The sequence below is a fragment of the Camarhynchus parvulus genome, chromosome 5, assembly GCF_901933205.1.
Source record: "Camarhynchus parvulus chromosome 5, STF_HiC, whole genome shotgun sequence".
In the NCBI taxonomy this organism is placed as follows: Eukaryota; Metazoa; Chordata; class Aves; order Passeriformes; family Thraupidae; genus Camarhynchus; species Camarhynchus parvulus.
Genome location: NC_044575.1, coordinates 23,070,713 through 23,086,713, shown reverse-complemented (window position 1 = coordinate 23,086,713; position 16,001 = coordinate 23,070,713). Strand labels below are relative to the sequence as shown.

The window sequence follows — 16,001 nt, the reverse complement described above, 5'->3', positions numbered from 1 at the left end:
ATTGTTGGAACACAGACTGCAGACTAGCATTGCAGTCCTATATTTAAGTAACAGAGTTTATAATCATACAATTCTAGCAACAATTCTGTTTTATAACACTTCAATGCCCACTCTCAGGAGAAGTCTGCATCTTCCTCACAAGTAAATAAATCCAGCAAACAAATCAAGTGAACTGCTAAAATGAGTACTGAGATTACGCAATTCAGAGCTGCCATTACACTACTGAAAAAGTCATCTTCTCAATGCCATTTCCTTGGCAACTACAGAGCTACACCCTTGTTTTAGACGCTTGGCTTTTTCAACAGTGACTCTGTAGCTATAAGGGTTAACCTTTAGAAATCAATTATAAAACAGATACCAGAATGATTTTTGTAACTACAGACAGCTTTCAGAATGAAAGTGACTGTCCAAACTGTTGTTCAGAGTTCAAGAGACCTGAATGTTTCTGAAGCAGTGAGATTCAGCAACTTCCCAATTCAGAGACAACACTACTGGCAGTCAGGCACATCAGTTCTCTATTACTCTTGAGTATCACACAAAAAATTTGACTGAGCAGCTTAAAGAACACAGTGACACAGGCTTGAGAAATGAGTGAGAATTGCAACTTATTAAAAGCTCTCTTTGCTTCCATATACTGGTTAAGCTTCCCTGTATTCCCTGATATTAGCTACTGGTAAGAGAAGAGCACCATAGGAGAGAACAAACAGCACTTAACTGGAGCACCAGAACATTTTGGTACCAAAAGTTTCAGAATTTTTTGCTATTTAAGGTAGACAAAAAGCCCCACAAAACCCAGGCAACAAGGAAACAGAACACCCACCACCTACCATCCCCCAACATTCAAAAAACCCAACCAACCAATATAAAGCATACACCATGGAGGTGCTAAGAACAACTCTGATTTAGAAACTGTTTTTTCCATTGTGGCCTACAAATGCATTCCTGTAGGGGTATCTCTAGGACAAGGTAATGTAAATAAAGTTCATTTAACAGCAGAACAATTCAATTTTCTTAGTACAGAAGATTTATATTGCAACAGAAAGTTTCATATTGCTGAATATGAATGAAAAAGGTCCTTTCAAACTTGAGCTAGAAAGATCTAGGCAAGTATTTCAATACTTACTCTTTTAAGGGGTTGGTAAGCATTCATAATTGTACAAAGAACACCTTTGATAAATACCAAGGCTTGACAGGGAAAAGGGAAAGGGAAAAAAGGTCTCCAGCATGAATAAAATCAGGAAAAAAGTACATACTCTTACTTACATGCCCTGCATACTGTCCAAATTTCTTTCGGAGGCCTGTAGCTAGTCCAGCAAGGCATTTGGCAGCCAAAGCAACTAACATAACATTTGTATCCTTTCCAACAACCTGAAGAGAAAATCAGTTTCAGAGAAATGGAAGAATTTCTTACAATAATCAGTGGGCCACAGATTGGGTTATTTCCACAACTGTTCCATTTACTAATTTTCTACTTGTGAGTATTATATCAACTGTAACTTTTAAACTATCATACAAATAAATTATAAAAATATTAAATTATATGTGCACTCTGAGTTTTATTTAGTACCTTTTTGAGAGCTTTCACCAAGTCTGCATAGTCTCCTGATTCCAGCTTGGGATTTTTCACTAGCAGTTCAACAGCCTCTAGAGCCTCTTTCCTTTCTTGCCATTTTTTTGCTTCCTGCAAAGCAAATAATTTACATTAATCTATAAACAGAAACAGTTCTAGAGAAGCATACTTGCCACAGACCTTAGATTAAAAACCTTTATTCCATCCTGAGAAAACCAAGGTCTCCCTGCAGTTCAGCATCAGTAACTGCAGTGAAATATGAAATACAGTCCTTTCCCAGGACATACCTCAGCCCCTTAAAATTACAGCTTTTTGCTGCTAAGTTCAACTTTAAAACTTATTTATGATAGCCCGCATGTCAGTAACTCTAGTTTGTTATTATCCAGGTGGCACTAAAGCACACATTGCAGAATTGCCCATAAGTCATAAGACTCATCAGCTATACAAAGAATTAACAGGTAGTATTTAAGTTTATGCTTACTATTTTCTCATAGAAGTCTTTGGGAAGCTTGGAGAGAATTTCTACAGCTTCAAGCAACTCATATGCATCTACTTGTGGTACCGCCTCTTCCTCATCATCATCTCCTGCAACCAGGAGAGGGAAATATGTAAGCAGAGTGACACAAAATTTTGACTAGAGCACCACCGAAGGCTTGTTGCTTAGAAAGTGCTATCAGCAGTTGTGAACTTGCTATTTCAAAAGACAGATACTCTTTCATATAGTTTCTGCCTCAGACACATTTTCTTCTTATGTAGCGCACTCCACATTTTGCACCAGCTTGAGTAAAAGCTTCTTTACAATTTAATGCATTCCTTCACCAACTATATACAATATACTTGCCAACAGAGTATAGAGTTCAGAGATTAAATAGTTTACCTCCATCTGCATCTCCTCCAAGTCCCTGCTGCTGCTCAAATTTTGCTTTCAGCTCCTGTTGGGAGCGCAGGAACCTGGTCTGCTTAGGAGCAGCTGATGACACTTTGATCCATTCTTCTTCCAGCTCTTTTAGCTGCCAAAAGGGAAAGGAATCATTGTATCAGAGACATTGTGGACATACTCCAAGACAAGCAAGCCACTACAGTTTTCCCATTTCAAAGCCAAGACAGCACTACATTTCACTACTATCTTTTTTCTGCCACTAAAGGAGTGACTTCACATTCACTGTTCAGAAGTCTGTGGATATACTTAGTCAAAGAAGAGAACATTACTGCAAAGCATTTACATAAGAACAAACAGTAGAACAGACAGAATGGCGTGGCCCCTCTGTAGACTTTGAATTAAAATGGCTGAGCATGAAGGAAGCTTTCCTTTACAGCCATGCTATTATTACACAGTAAAACTAAGATGAAACAAACATGCTGAGCTGCATTTGATGAAACAGTTTGGTTTTTTTTAACCATGCCCTTTTAAAGCTAGCTACTGCTTTTCACCTGAACATAATTAACTCAAGTGGGTAGGAGGAAAGGATGCATAATTTGCAAAGTTTTAAAATGATGAAATAGTCTATCTATCATAATTCAAGGCCACTTCCTGAAGGGAAACAGTCCCATCCTGAGCATCATCAGAATAAATATGAAGGGATGCACAGAGGAAAAAACTTCAGAAAAAAAGAAAACTTAGGATAACAGTTATTGACTTGAAGACTTTCAAGTGCAAGGGTCTTTATTATAAGGACAACCATTCTGCTACATTCTACTGCTCAACTGCCATCCTCAGTTCCAATATGAAGCTTCACCCCACAACTTCATGTATGTTCAGAGCAACCACTGTTACGATTTCCTTACAAACAACTAGGAGTGACCATTATTTTGGGTAAAGTTAAATGGAGCTAAAAAAACAAATTCCAGTTTTGGCTTTAAGAATGCCCAACATCACAGAATCAGGGAGGATGAGCATGAAATGTTTGGATACAGAAATACTTCCTGCCTACCTGAACAGAATTTATGTTCTGCAATGGAGGTCTCAAAGCATCCCTTATCCAACGGTAAATTTCCACAGCAAGGAGCTTGGCTTCGTCTCGAACAGCCTTTTCTCGAGATTCAAAAAGTTTTGGCAATACTTTGATGATTGGCTTCAGTGAGATTATCTTTGAACCAAATTCACTGACAGTGAAACACACAGAATAGCATCAGTGTCCATGAACAGGGAGCAATCCACAAATAAGTCATTTATTTAAAAAACAGTCTATGAAAGTATTCCAGTGCACGTTTAGTGATTTTGTCATTTACTCAAACCATTAAGCTAGATAATATTTTGAGATGCTACCATAAAATTTAAAGAATATATGCCCTATCAAAATTAACCTCCACACCCAGCTTGGAATTACAAAATCAGGCCTCTCAAATTACTTCAAAGTACTTAATCCAATCCAGTGTTTAAATCAGCTCCCTTGCCGGCAGGAAAAAAAGACAAAAGAGAAGAAAGAAGCTGTCCTTAGACCAAAATTTGTATGACCTACTTTTTTTTTTTTTTAAATCAGAATAGAATCTCCTTTGTCTATCATGGAAACAAGCTGCAGTAAAAGCATTAGTCACTTTTCCACTTGTTGGACCAGATAATTATAGTGAGCTTGGGTCATCTTCACGGAAAACATACGTGCTGAAATATGTGCCACTGAAGGAACACATAAAACAGGTTTCCTCAGCCAACCACCCTTCCTTCACAGAAGATTCTATGGGCTGTTCCACTTAATACACAAAACTTCCTATTCCAATCACTGATAAATGAGAACACAAGAACTTTCTTTTCAAACTCATAGCAAAGTTAACTGCTGTAGTTACTAAGGCATCATATATAAACCACCTCAAAAGCAATATTTTTTTTGATTCAGAAACATTTCTTCTTAATTCTGAATTAACCTTTCTACCAATCACACTTTTTTTATGGTTCCCTCCAATTCAAGTTCCACATAAAAAAGCTAGCAAAAAAGGCTGCTCAAGAACTAAAATCTACGTGTCTCACTTTCTAGAAATTCTAGTGCGCATCAGTTTATTTCCACATCAATTTTAAAAAACACTCAGAATAAAACCTTCAAAACAGGTCTTGGAAGTAACACAATTTAAATATGTGAACAAATGAGTTGCGCAATAATTCAATTTTTCTATCATGACTTAAAAAGAGAGCATATTTGGAGAAATGCCTATGCAAACCTGTTTGTATCTAATTCATATAATCTAACTTATATAACAAGAAAGAACAGAAACCTTAGCACAAGACAGAAAACACCAGAAATTAAACTAGTAATGCATTCAAGCTACCCACCTAGGTACAACACAGAAAAATTTTGTTATCAATGCAGAACGCCTACCAAAGCATAACAAAAATTTAAGTAGCAACACAGCTCAGAAGCAGAAGATGGAGTTTAAGCCTACAGAGATGCATGCAAGTATTTGATCTTAACATCACATAGATAATAAAATACTGCAAGTAAGAAAAAAAACATATGTGGCACATTTTACAGAAGTAGTTAGTTGAAAGATACTGAGGAAGGTTATGCAGGTTTTTAACTACACTGCACTGTTAAAAGGACATTTAACCAGATAAGCAAATTAAAATATCTAAAACACATTCTTAAATACAGGACAGTAGTTTCACTTAGCAGAGGCACAGGTAATGTGTTAAGCCCAAAGCTTTATTTTGATATTACCAAAGCCTGAAACAATCAGTTTAACAAGGATCATCTCTATGTATGCCTCAGTAAGTTCTCTAAAACCCATATAACATAAGGCACTCTCCACACACATCATAGAGTTTTCACATGAGCTACTTTATTCAGAAAGAACTGTTCTGTCCATTAATTTCAAAATTTTCTGTTTCCTTTAAAAAAAACCCTAATGGTCAGTAAATTATATATACACCAAGTATAACAATTTCATAAAGCCCCAGTATTTTTCGCTCAAAGGCAGCAAACAAACTTGATGTGGAACCAAAAAATAATCTAATACTGAAGCCTACTACATCCTCTTAAATTTGATTTGATTTTTAGGGAGCACTAGCAGGTCTCTTTTCAATAAAGGAATTATTATATGGACAATAGAAGCTTACTGTGCAATGAGCTTGTTTTTTTTTTTTCCTTTCTTCTAAAAACACACACTGTGTATCCAATTAAACATGCTCACATCAGTGAGGAAAACAGTGGTTTAAAAAAAACCAAAACAAAAAAACCCTAAACTATGTTTTAGTTTTCACATCAATGAGTTTATTACAGATATTCAGAAGAGAAGCTTCACAGTCTGGTACAAGACTCAGGAATCTTGCCCTTCTCTCAGAGGCTGGGAAAATGGAAGTTTGGTAAACAATTACCATGAATGAAAGAGATCCAGATGAGGCTAGTACAACATAGACAACCCTCACATCTAACAAATCCCATGATGTTGTCAACTGTTGTTGTCAAAAAATACCAATTCAGGAAAGATGCATTCTACTCAACAATAACAAGAGACTGCTAAAGACATCAATAAAATTAGACTCCACATATTGCTGGAGTGAGGAAAAAGCAAAGAAAACCACAAAAAACACCATGAACTAAAAGCTTACCTTAGCGCTTTCCTCAGTGTCTCTATACATGCTACTATGATTTTTGGGTTTTTGTTGTCCAGACCCTTTAATAATTCTTCTTGTATTGCCTCTCCTTTTTCAATTTCTATATACATTAGACATATATCTTCACCCAGCTCTTTTGCTCTGGCCTTTGGCTGATTGAACACTTTATTTACAACTCCTGATGCTACTTCTCCTGTTGTCCTGAAAGATGAGAGAGTATTACTTTCGGAACATTTTGTGAATTAAGTGTTCTACATCATTATCCACAGGAAAACAACACACACAGCACCAAATCCAGATTAAGACCCAACAAGCCTTCACATAAAAGGGACTACATCCTAAAACAACCTGGAAGGAAATAACCCTTTTTAAGGGATGGATTCATCATCTAGTTTTATAAAAGAACACAGATCGTAGTCAACATGATTCTAATATCAGACTACACCAGCGAATAGTAGACATTCTCAAGAGTGTATTAACACTCTCTAGGTGAGGTTCACAAATAAATGCCATGACCTGGAATTACATATGCAATATGTTAAGCATATCAGTACATAATCCCAGCACAGTATTTCACATATACTTCCAAGCTTCACATAAACTAAATCATTGACACCCCACTTTTTAATCGAAGAGTGTGCAAGGTTTTTAGATTTTTTAAACAAAGCTTTAGGTTTGTTTATTTGTTTTAAGTAAGAACTTTACTCATTTCATCAGGTCACAGAGTCAGTGGACCAAAGTGGACTAACTGGCCTGTTACATGCTTTTATTTCACCCTCAGGAGTATGGTCTACTTCATGGGTTACGCAACATGCAAGTACTAAAACACATCCAGTGAAGAAATTGGCAAGTATGAAGATTCATATTGGTTATGCTGGATGCAATGTCACATAAACATAACTATATTTTATTTCATGTATGAATTACAAAAAAAAAAAAAAAAAGGCTCCCTCCTGTATAGATAAGATTGTTTCAATCAAACAAGAACAGAGACTCCAGTTCACAGCACTTACACCACCATATCAGTGATTCACTTTTTTCACCATTTCAGAAATTTTTACTAGTGCCTTCAATAGTTTTTTAGAACACTGCAAGTAAGTTAAGTTAATACGCACATGGATGCCATCCACAAGGAAAGCCTGCTATTCAGCAAGTTCTCTAGACTGGAAAGCAAGTTCTGCTCTAACAGTACAGATCAGAATTGATAGTGGTCACTACATAATTTACATGCAGCTTCAGCTTTTCTCAGAGAGGCACATTAAACTGTCTTAACAGCCTAGGAGCAGCAAGAAAAGGCTACTTACTTCCCAGCTACATGAGCATTTTCAACATAAGCAAGCGCTGCTTCCAGTCCTTTCAGCTGAGCCACTGCATTGGAGTCGGTCACAAATTTCTTTATCAATCCAAGATACTTGGACCATTCAGGACTCTTTTCATCATCTATCTTCTGGAAGAGCTTTAGGGCTTCTTCATAACCGTTTAATCTGGCTTTCCATAGCTGGAACCAGAAATTGGACATTTAAATGTTGTGCTATTACAACCTTAACTCACCAATCTCACAAAGCTCTTCAATCATATTTGAAAGTATGCCCAGCAAGCTGGCACCTGCAGATTTCTCTTCAGTGTCTATATGACTGACATGCAACAGGACAAAATACTTCTTTTTCTCCCGCCAAGAATGATCTGGATAGAGAGATGCCAGTCTTCTCCCCTGCTCTTCATAAGTTCTAGCAAACGCCAGTGAGGAGGTGGGAGCCCACAGTTTCAGCTACAGATGAGTAATTTCTCCACGTGAATGAGTGTACTTATCTGTCAGCACACAAGCTTACGCCATATAACGCTACTAAAATCTGCTTAATAGAGGTTATTCAGCCTCTAGGTTGGATAGAGCTGATGCAGTTTCAGATCTGTTAATACTCACACCATGCAGCTGTCAAGATTACCCAATTACAGAGTATTTAGATACAGAAACACTACAAAATCATCATGAGCACAGATATGCAGCAAGCCAAATCCATGATCACCTACCTTATGTTCACATTTCTGATCAATGGGCAATTTCATCCACTCACTGTCGTCCCCCATTGTAAATCAGGTTCTCTCTATAACTACAGTAATTTCTGTGGAGATAAGGAAAAGTTAGAAAACAGAAAAATAAATACTGAGTGAATACATACTTATACCTAAAAATACAAAAACATAAAACCAAACCAACCAACCAAAAAAAACCAACCAACCAAAAAACCAAAAAAAAAAAAAACCCCAAAAACACCCCATACAAAACCAAAACCACAACACACACAAAAAATCCCAAAACAACAAAAAAATTCCAAAACAATACAACTCCCCAGTTCTGTAGCAAATCTCATTGCTAATATGCAATCTGAGATTGCAATTATATTTAGATGCACACTTTGAAGACCAGACCACTATTTTTTTTAGCTCTAGAAAATTACCAGAAGCCATTAAAGATTAGAGAGCAGTGCAATTTGTAGTATTTCTCACACTACAAGTCTCAATAGGTAAAACTTTTAGTAAGCTGAAAAGGTATGTGGAATATTACCTCACCTAAGCTTGAGGAGGAATGTACTACAGCCAAGGCACTAAACCAAAATGAGTTCCCATCAACACTAAAAACTGGCTCGTACTGACACGTGCTTTTAGCAACAGGTGCCATGAATCAGTGTCAAAAAATAATCAGATGCAAGTGTAAGGACAGTCATTTTAACAACTTTATAAACAGCACAACTGAAACTAAGAGCTATCAAGAAGAACAAAACCCATTTTTGCCCTAATGTAGCCAGCATCAGCTACTGTCAACAAGAGATCAATTTCTTGCCAAGTGGAGGGTTTAAATCCTTAGTCCTTCAAGTTGTAGTGGTTTCCCCCTTCTTCCTTTCCTTTAGATTAAAACAAGAACACTGACTATTAGGGTATGACAGATGAGATCTTAGGCTCAATGCCCATCTCAGACTTACTGTACAACTAATCTGACTGCTCAGAAAATAATGAGACAACCAGTCTGATGCAGAGAGGTCAGCAAAATGAAAATAGCAGCAGCAGTAGAAAGGGCTCCCAGTGTTATTTATAAGCGCAAAATCAAACCAGAGAGGGAGTAACACATTTCAACACACCAGTCTGAATGCACACACCAAGCCAAAAACTCCATAACCCGGCCATACACAACAATTTACCACTACAGGCATATAAGTACACAACACTAGCAGAATGCTTCTAACAGAAATTCAGCCTTTGGCCTACAAAGTATTTCACCTAATTCACTCAGAGGTTGTCTGTAGAAAATTAATCCCTGGAATTAGGGGTATATTTTCACTCCCATAAATTAAATAAGTAAGCACTTCAAAACCTTCTGTCAGCCACACAAACACTAATGCATACAGCTAACCTGACAGCAAAATTAGGCTAGCAACAGCATACAGTAAAAACAGTCTTTTTTATTCCTTCCTGGATAAGTTAGAAGATACATAAGTAACAACCCAACCTCCCAATAATTAAAAAACAAAAACCATAAGAAACACAAAGAACTCCAAAACCCCTACCTGTCACCGGTATACTCAGCCCCATAGCATATTACACTAAGCTTGCCTTAAATATTTACAAGTTCCTATGGATGTTAATACTGTTCTCACTATAATTGCATAAACTATTAATTTGCCCAATGGCAGTAAAACAAGAGTCAATGTCAGAACGCAAGCTGACTACATACATAAACAAGTGCATCCAAGCGTTATTAGGGTGTTTCCTTCTCATTCCCTTTCCCATCAAAACAAACAACCATATGGATATTTTTTCTTGACATCAGCACAGTGGTAACAAGTGTGCTTCTAAAGAAGCACACTTTTTAGGGGGAGGGCCAAAGAACTGTAAACCACTGAGAATGAAAGGATCTGCTCATTATGTAAGAAGCGAAGTACTCAGAAGTGAGGCTACCTAAAACCCATTCCACTGAACTGTTAAGTATTAAAAAAGATAGTGAAAGAGAATTAACTTACTAAAAAAAACCAAAACACCCCCCAGTCACAGCATTCGTCCATGTCAGGAATTGACAAAAAAAGATACTCCAAATTAAAATTTACAATGAGAATGGAACTCAAAGGCCATACCAATCCCAAACAATCATACGAGATTAAAAGGGCAAGCGACTTACTGCCTCCAAACCCCATCAGCCTTTTGCAACCGATCTGCTTAAACTCCTGCTTATGTTTGCTCTGCCCCAACCTCTCATTTGTTCTCTTATCCCTCCTTCAGCCTACTGAGTTTAAAATGAAATAGAAATCAACAAACTCCTGATTCAAACTCAATGCATTTTACCTATTAAAAAATCCAACAAAAAAACCCCCACCAAACCCAAAAAACAGAAACCAAACATGCACACTGAAACAACACAAAAAGCATCACCCCATACCCAAAAGCAAGATGCTCATGGCAAATACAGAAGTGGGGGGGGGGGTGGTGAAACGTATCTAACTCTACAAAAGCAATGACTTCTGTCCAAAAGCAAGAAATGAGACTCAATTCACATGAAAAGCTTTCCAAACAGCCCACCTAGCAATGGATGCAGGCATGCCCTAGAGCGAACAGTTTCCAGCAGTAAAATTCCCCATTCCTTAAGTTAGCTCTGCAGCCAAGTGCCATCAGCAAAGACAGCTTTGCCAGTATAAACTGAGCTGGCATTAGGAATATCTTCATTTGAATGCACCAATATAGAAATAATGTAGTACTTCCTCAATGTGGATGCAGACAACATAAATAGATGCAGTGGTCTCTTCCCACAGTCACAACGCCCTTGCGAAGAACAAGCAGAACGAACTTTACAGAAAATTAGGTAGCTCTGATTCTTAATCAGAAACTTGGAACTAATTCAAGATAATGCCTCTTTATACTTTTTTGTTGAAGAACACATAAGGAACCAATACAAGGATAATAGTTATTCTGAGCAAAAATGGGAAGAAAGCATGAACACACATGCTAGCAAGAGAAACACCAGGATAAAATTTTGGCACCTGTACTAGACATCTACACTGGTTTTTTAGAAAACTGACAAAAGCATGAACTTACTACCTCAACAATAAAAAGAAAGATTATTTCTCTCCAGAGATCTGTTCTGCCAAGGAAAGAAGTCTAACTGTAGGACAGTCTTCAATCAAAACCTCAATTCAGTTCAAACCCTAAAGTCAATACCAACTCTATTAAAAAGGCTTGTCCATTACCAGACTGATTTACAATTATTTTTATCCTTACACATATACAACAGTTCACTGCCACAAAGTACAACCTCTTGCTTGTTCAGTAGTGATACACTACAGCATCTAGAATTTCCCTTCCCACATCACAATGTACTTAACTTGGGGGGAATCACACACTATAAGAGAGACATAGGGAAGGGAGTTGAATGACCATGAAACAGTGTTTCACCTATTTTTTTTTCAGTCTGGTCAACTGAGTTCCCTCACTCTTTTTAGTCATTAACATCTACAATCAATACTTCAATTACAAAATGGGTTAAGTTACCTTCTGCACTGAATCTGCCATCCAAAAATAGTGATAAAATTATACTCCCCCCAGTAATTTACAAATCCCTTTAGAACAGACAATTTCTCAGAAAGTATTCCATGGTCACAGAGGGAAAGCTCCTTCTTAAACATCCAGTCTTTCTAGCTTCATCACTGCTCATGTCTGTCCTAATGCCAAGATTCTGTACTGTCTGCATCTTGCCTTTAACAGAATAAAAGATGATTGTTTCTCTTTTCAATTAAGTCACTGGGTTCTGTGTGATCATAGAGTATCCCGCATTTGACAAAAAGGTTTTTCTTAAAAGCTTCTTTGCAAAGACATGCAAACCTCAAGTCATTACTTCTCAACAACCAAATAGCAAGTGGCCTCATTATATGATAACACAGCTAAATTCCCTTATTACTAGTGAATTTGCAGCAATGAAGTGTTTGACCTACATAGATTTTTTTTGCTGCCACAACTTGGAACAAACTGAATTAAGTATTTCAGAAACAACATTCATTTTGGTAAAATCCAGAAAACAAGCCCTCTTAAGCAACTGAACTGCCAAAGTAAGTTTTGTGAGAGACACTTGTCATAAAAGTGGTCAATGCAACATTTCCAAAAGCAAGCCACCCGAGAAATCAGTAGTGGAGACAAATAACAAATCTATCCTGACAGTTCTTGGCAGGGCAGCTTTATATTACAGAACAGTGACAAAATGAAGACCATCAAGGACAGAACAGGATCTTTTGAAGGGAGATCATGCAAAATGCAGCAAGAGTGGAAAGCATTTACAAGGCAGAACAAATGCAAGAATTTCAAATGTAAAAGTGAGAATTCCCAAACAAATATACGTATGTTTGGAAAACAAATGGATCAACACATTAAAAGATTGTGAGAAAGTATGAAAACATCCAAAGTTTGGATTCACCATGCACTACTCTGAACAGCTCTTACTGAACTTCTAAATAAATGCTTTTCCTGCTACAATTTGCAGAGCTGAATTGCATTAACATCATAGCTTATAGTATGGGGTACTGCTAAGGAAAAAGTCTTTACATCATTAACATTCTAAAATGTGATTTCTTTTGAAGCATACATTCATCATCTATCACTGTATTTTATTATGAAGTGTCAGCTTCCAGACCATTTTCTACAGAAGATGTACAATGGCAAACTAGGAAGCCATTTTATGCTAAACAAAACCAGCTGTTTATTAATACTGATTGTCTACTTTTCCCTACTCACTTTCACATATTGAATATTACTGTTGCACAAGAACATCATCAAATATTTTCATATTTTGAGAGGTTCTCAAAAGCATTACTGAAGAATAAGTTCAGAGAAATCAAGACAGGTATTTTTAAAGGAAAAAACTGTTTGAAATGTTCCTATACAGTAGGGCACAAATTAGGAGTGCATATAGTTGGATGTCACATTTCAGATAAAACTATACTTCTTGGCAGACAGATCTCTGGTAGTGCAGCCACAGTTTTCTCAGGAGAAAGAACTGTTTGGGTTTTTTTTGTTTAATGGCAGTTTTGGGTCACATTTGCTCTTTGGCTCTGAAAGGACAAAGTTTCACTTTCTTAGAAGTTTAGTCCAACTCGGGGTTTTTTGTATTTGCCAGCCAAACTTTCCCATTAGACACAACATAAAGTAGCTCTGAAAAAATGTTGAAGACTCAAGAAATCATAACACAGAAGGCAATAAAAATTTAATAGAATTTTAAAGGCTGGCATTTTCAATTGACAGATGAATTATAAGTTGCAAGATACAAAGACTCTTGATGAAAAATTAGAGAGATCTCAAAATAACAAAAAGAAAAAGCAGAAATGCATGCTAAATGGCATTAAAGAGTGAACAGCATTAAATTTTCTCTTGCCTGCTTTAATTTGTATGCACTAACTCATCCCAGTGAAATTTTAATAGCACAAATGACAAGCTACTGGTAAGATAAACAAATACTTAATTTCTCTGGAAAAATACATTTTAATACATGGCCTCTGAAAGTAACCAGGGCCATTCTTTTCCATTCATATAAAAGAGAGAGGCGATGCAAAATAAACTGACCTTCTGTTTGTTACAGCTAAGACCAAACGCAATTTGTAACTGCATGGGTAAGCCTGGAGTGAAGCCAGTCTTAGGGGGCCGAGAAGGGCAAAAGGGAAAAGGGCAACACACGGGCAAGTGCACAGGCATGCACTGACATAATTCTAAGGGTGGACAGTTGGGAGTGAAAGATGTCAGTGGGACTGTGCTTGTAAGCTGTAAAGGCCCCCACCCCTCAAGAGGTTTTATGGAGTTCAGGCATGAAAAGGCTCGTGTGATTTTCTTTAAAAGGACGGCCTGAACTGCTGATGAAGGAAAGCTCCCGCGGAGACATCACTAGCTCCCTCCTTCTCCAAGGGAAGCTCCCTCCAGCACGGCTTCCTTCTGCAACTAGCGGCGCCCCCGCCATCCCCAGCACCTTCCAGAAGAACACCCACTTCTGCCCGCAGCCCGGCGGCGTTTCCCACTCCGCGGGTGTGTGGCCGCAGGCCGCGGCCGGGCACGGCGAGCAGGCCGCCTGCCCGCCCGGCATTGTCTGTGCCCGACGCCTCCGCCCCACGGCCGGGCCAAGCCCGGCCCTGCCAGCGCCGCCGCGCCCGCCCGCCCGCCGCAGCTCGGCCGGGCCCGGCCGGACACTCACCCTGACAGCTCCGGGCCGGCTCCCGGCAGCAGCGGGCGGGAACCGCGGGCGGGCCGGGACGAGCCCCTCCCCGCCGCGGGCGGGGCTCGAGGCGCCGCGGCCGCACCTGGGCGGGAGCCGGCCCGCGCCGGGGCCAGACAAAGGCGGGCAGGGCAGGGCAGGGCAGGGCAGCGGCGGCCCCGCCGCGCTGACCCCGCAGCAGCCCCAGGCACATCGCGCTCCCTTCCCGCCGCCGCCGCGCCGCCCCCGCGGGGCCGAGCGAGCGGCAGCAGGCGCTGCTCGGCCCTGCCGGCGGCCGCGGTGCCGCCTCTCGGCAAAGAAGGGGCCGCCGGGCCGGCGACCAGTGAGCAGCTTGGCCCGCCAGGCCTGCTGGCCTCATGAGTCATACCCCGAACGCCCATGGCCGTCAGAACAATTACTACTCTAACAGAGGGAGCTGCGGTCATGGCCCAGCATGCAGCAGACATCATCCCAGGCCACCAGTCATCCAGCAATCCCTAATTGAAGGAGGGAGCGGTTCTGAAACCCGACAGCAGGAACAAGGCCAGCCGTGGGGAAGGAGAAACGCTGCCTTCCAAAGGAGGTACGAAGAGCCTGGCACCATACCATCCCCGCATTTCATGCTGCTGCAAGATGTGTAATGACAGCGCTCTGGTGGAGCTGATTCATCAGCAATCTCTCTAGCCCATCGTCTGACATTTTGAGATGCCTTTTCTATAGTGACAATAGCAACTGAAGAAGCTAGTATGGTGGGAACTGGGTGTCGCTTCCTCCTCAGAAGAGCATCAAGCCATGTGATGTAAGGCTGTATTTCTCCAGCCATCTTTTTAGCTAGCTGAAGAAAGAAGCCTCTTCCAGGCACCGCCAGCACCAGCCATGCTTCCCACTGAATAATTGCCCAAGTTACTTTTCCTACCACCTCACTCTACCCTACCCCCTGCTGCAGAAAGGCACAAACACGCACAGCAGCTTCTGCTTTTCAGCATCTGACATTGGCAGCAACCGAGCTGTCATAGACAACCCCAGACAATTCACAAGTGCTCAGGTCAAGAGACTCTTTATTCAAACAAGCCAGGCCAACACTGCCCGGTGCAAGGCAATAGTTAGCTTAAACAAAAGGGTACAAGGCTTTCCAATGTCACTTTAGAACTCCACCCATATACCATGAACCACTGGGAACAGTCTACAACAAAGCATCAGCAAAGCTACACCATGTTAGTCTTGGACTATGTGGTCTTGAACCAACTTCTGCTACAGATGCAAATGGCTTTAATGCCACCCTACTCTGGCAGACTTGACAAACCATTTACATTAAATAGTTTACAAACAAATTAGCAATACAAGTTTATACATTTCTTTTATAAACCATATAAGGACAGCTGCTGGTAGTGTGAAACAGAGGAGAGGTAGGAATGGGAAAAAAGGGAACCAGATGAACACTGACCGTGACTTTGAAAACCTTAATTAAAGGTTTGCAAGCACTTACATCTTTCAAGTGTCCTTCCAGTTATGCATCCTACACAACAAAATCCTCCAAATTAGATATTAAGATAGTTATCTCTACTCCACAAAATATTCAGAGCAGTTTCTAATTGGATGTACTGTTCAAGATGTGCTTTAGTCATGTATAAGAAGGGGCAAACAGAAGTGCTGCATTTGCAGATGACAACTGGGTAGAA

The 16,001-nt window shown here is 39.6% G+C and overlaps 1 protein-coding gene across 7 annotated transcripts in view; it reads right to left on the bottom strand.

Moving 5' to 3' along the window:
* The window catches only part of CKAP5 (cytoskeleton associated protein 5), a 53,516-nt gene that overhangs the window by 35,225 nt on the left and 2,290 nt on the right, over positions 1-16,001 (bottom strand). For 6 of the 7 annotated variants that reach the window (XM_030949591.1, XM_030949590.1, XM_030949593.1 and 3 more), the window contains exons 2-9: positions 8,142-8,233; positions 7,418-7,611; positions 6,108-6,314; positions 3,502-3,673; positions 2,448-2,580; positions 2,052-2,155; positions 1,568-1,681; positions 1,264-1,368 (exon numbers count right to left, since the gene is read on the bottom strand). In XM_030949591.1, the coding sequence (XP_030805451.1) occupies positions 1,264-1,368; positions 1,568-1,681; positions 2,052-2,155; positions 2,448-2,580; positions 3,502-3,673; positions 6,108-6,314; positions 7,418-7,611; positions 8,142-8,198 (1,086 nt within the window). In that variant the 5' untranslated portion in view covers positions 8,199-8,233. Of the gene's footprint in view, positions 1-1,263; positions 1,369-1,567; positions 1,682-2,051; positions 2,156-2,447; positions 2,581-3,501; positions 3,674-6,107; positions 6,315-7,417; positions 7,612-8,141; positions 8,234-14,322; positions 14,381-16,001 lie in introns of those variants that run through there. The other variant, XM_030949592.1, reaches the window with a different exon arrangement.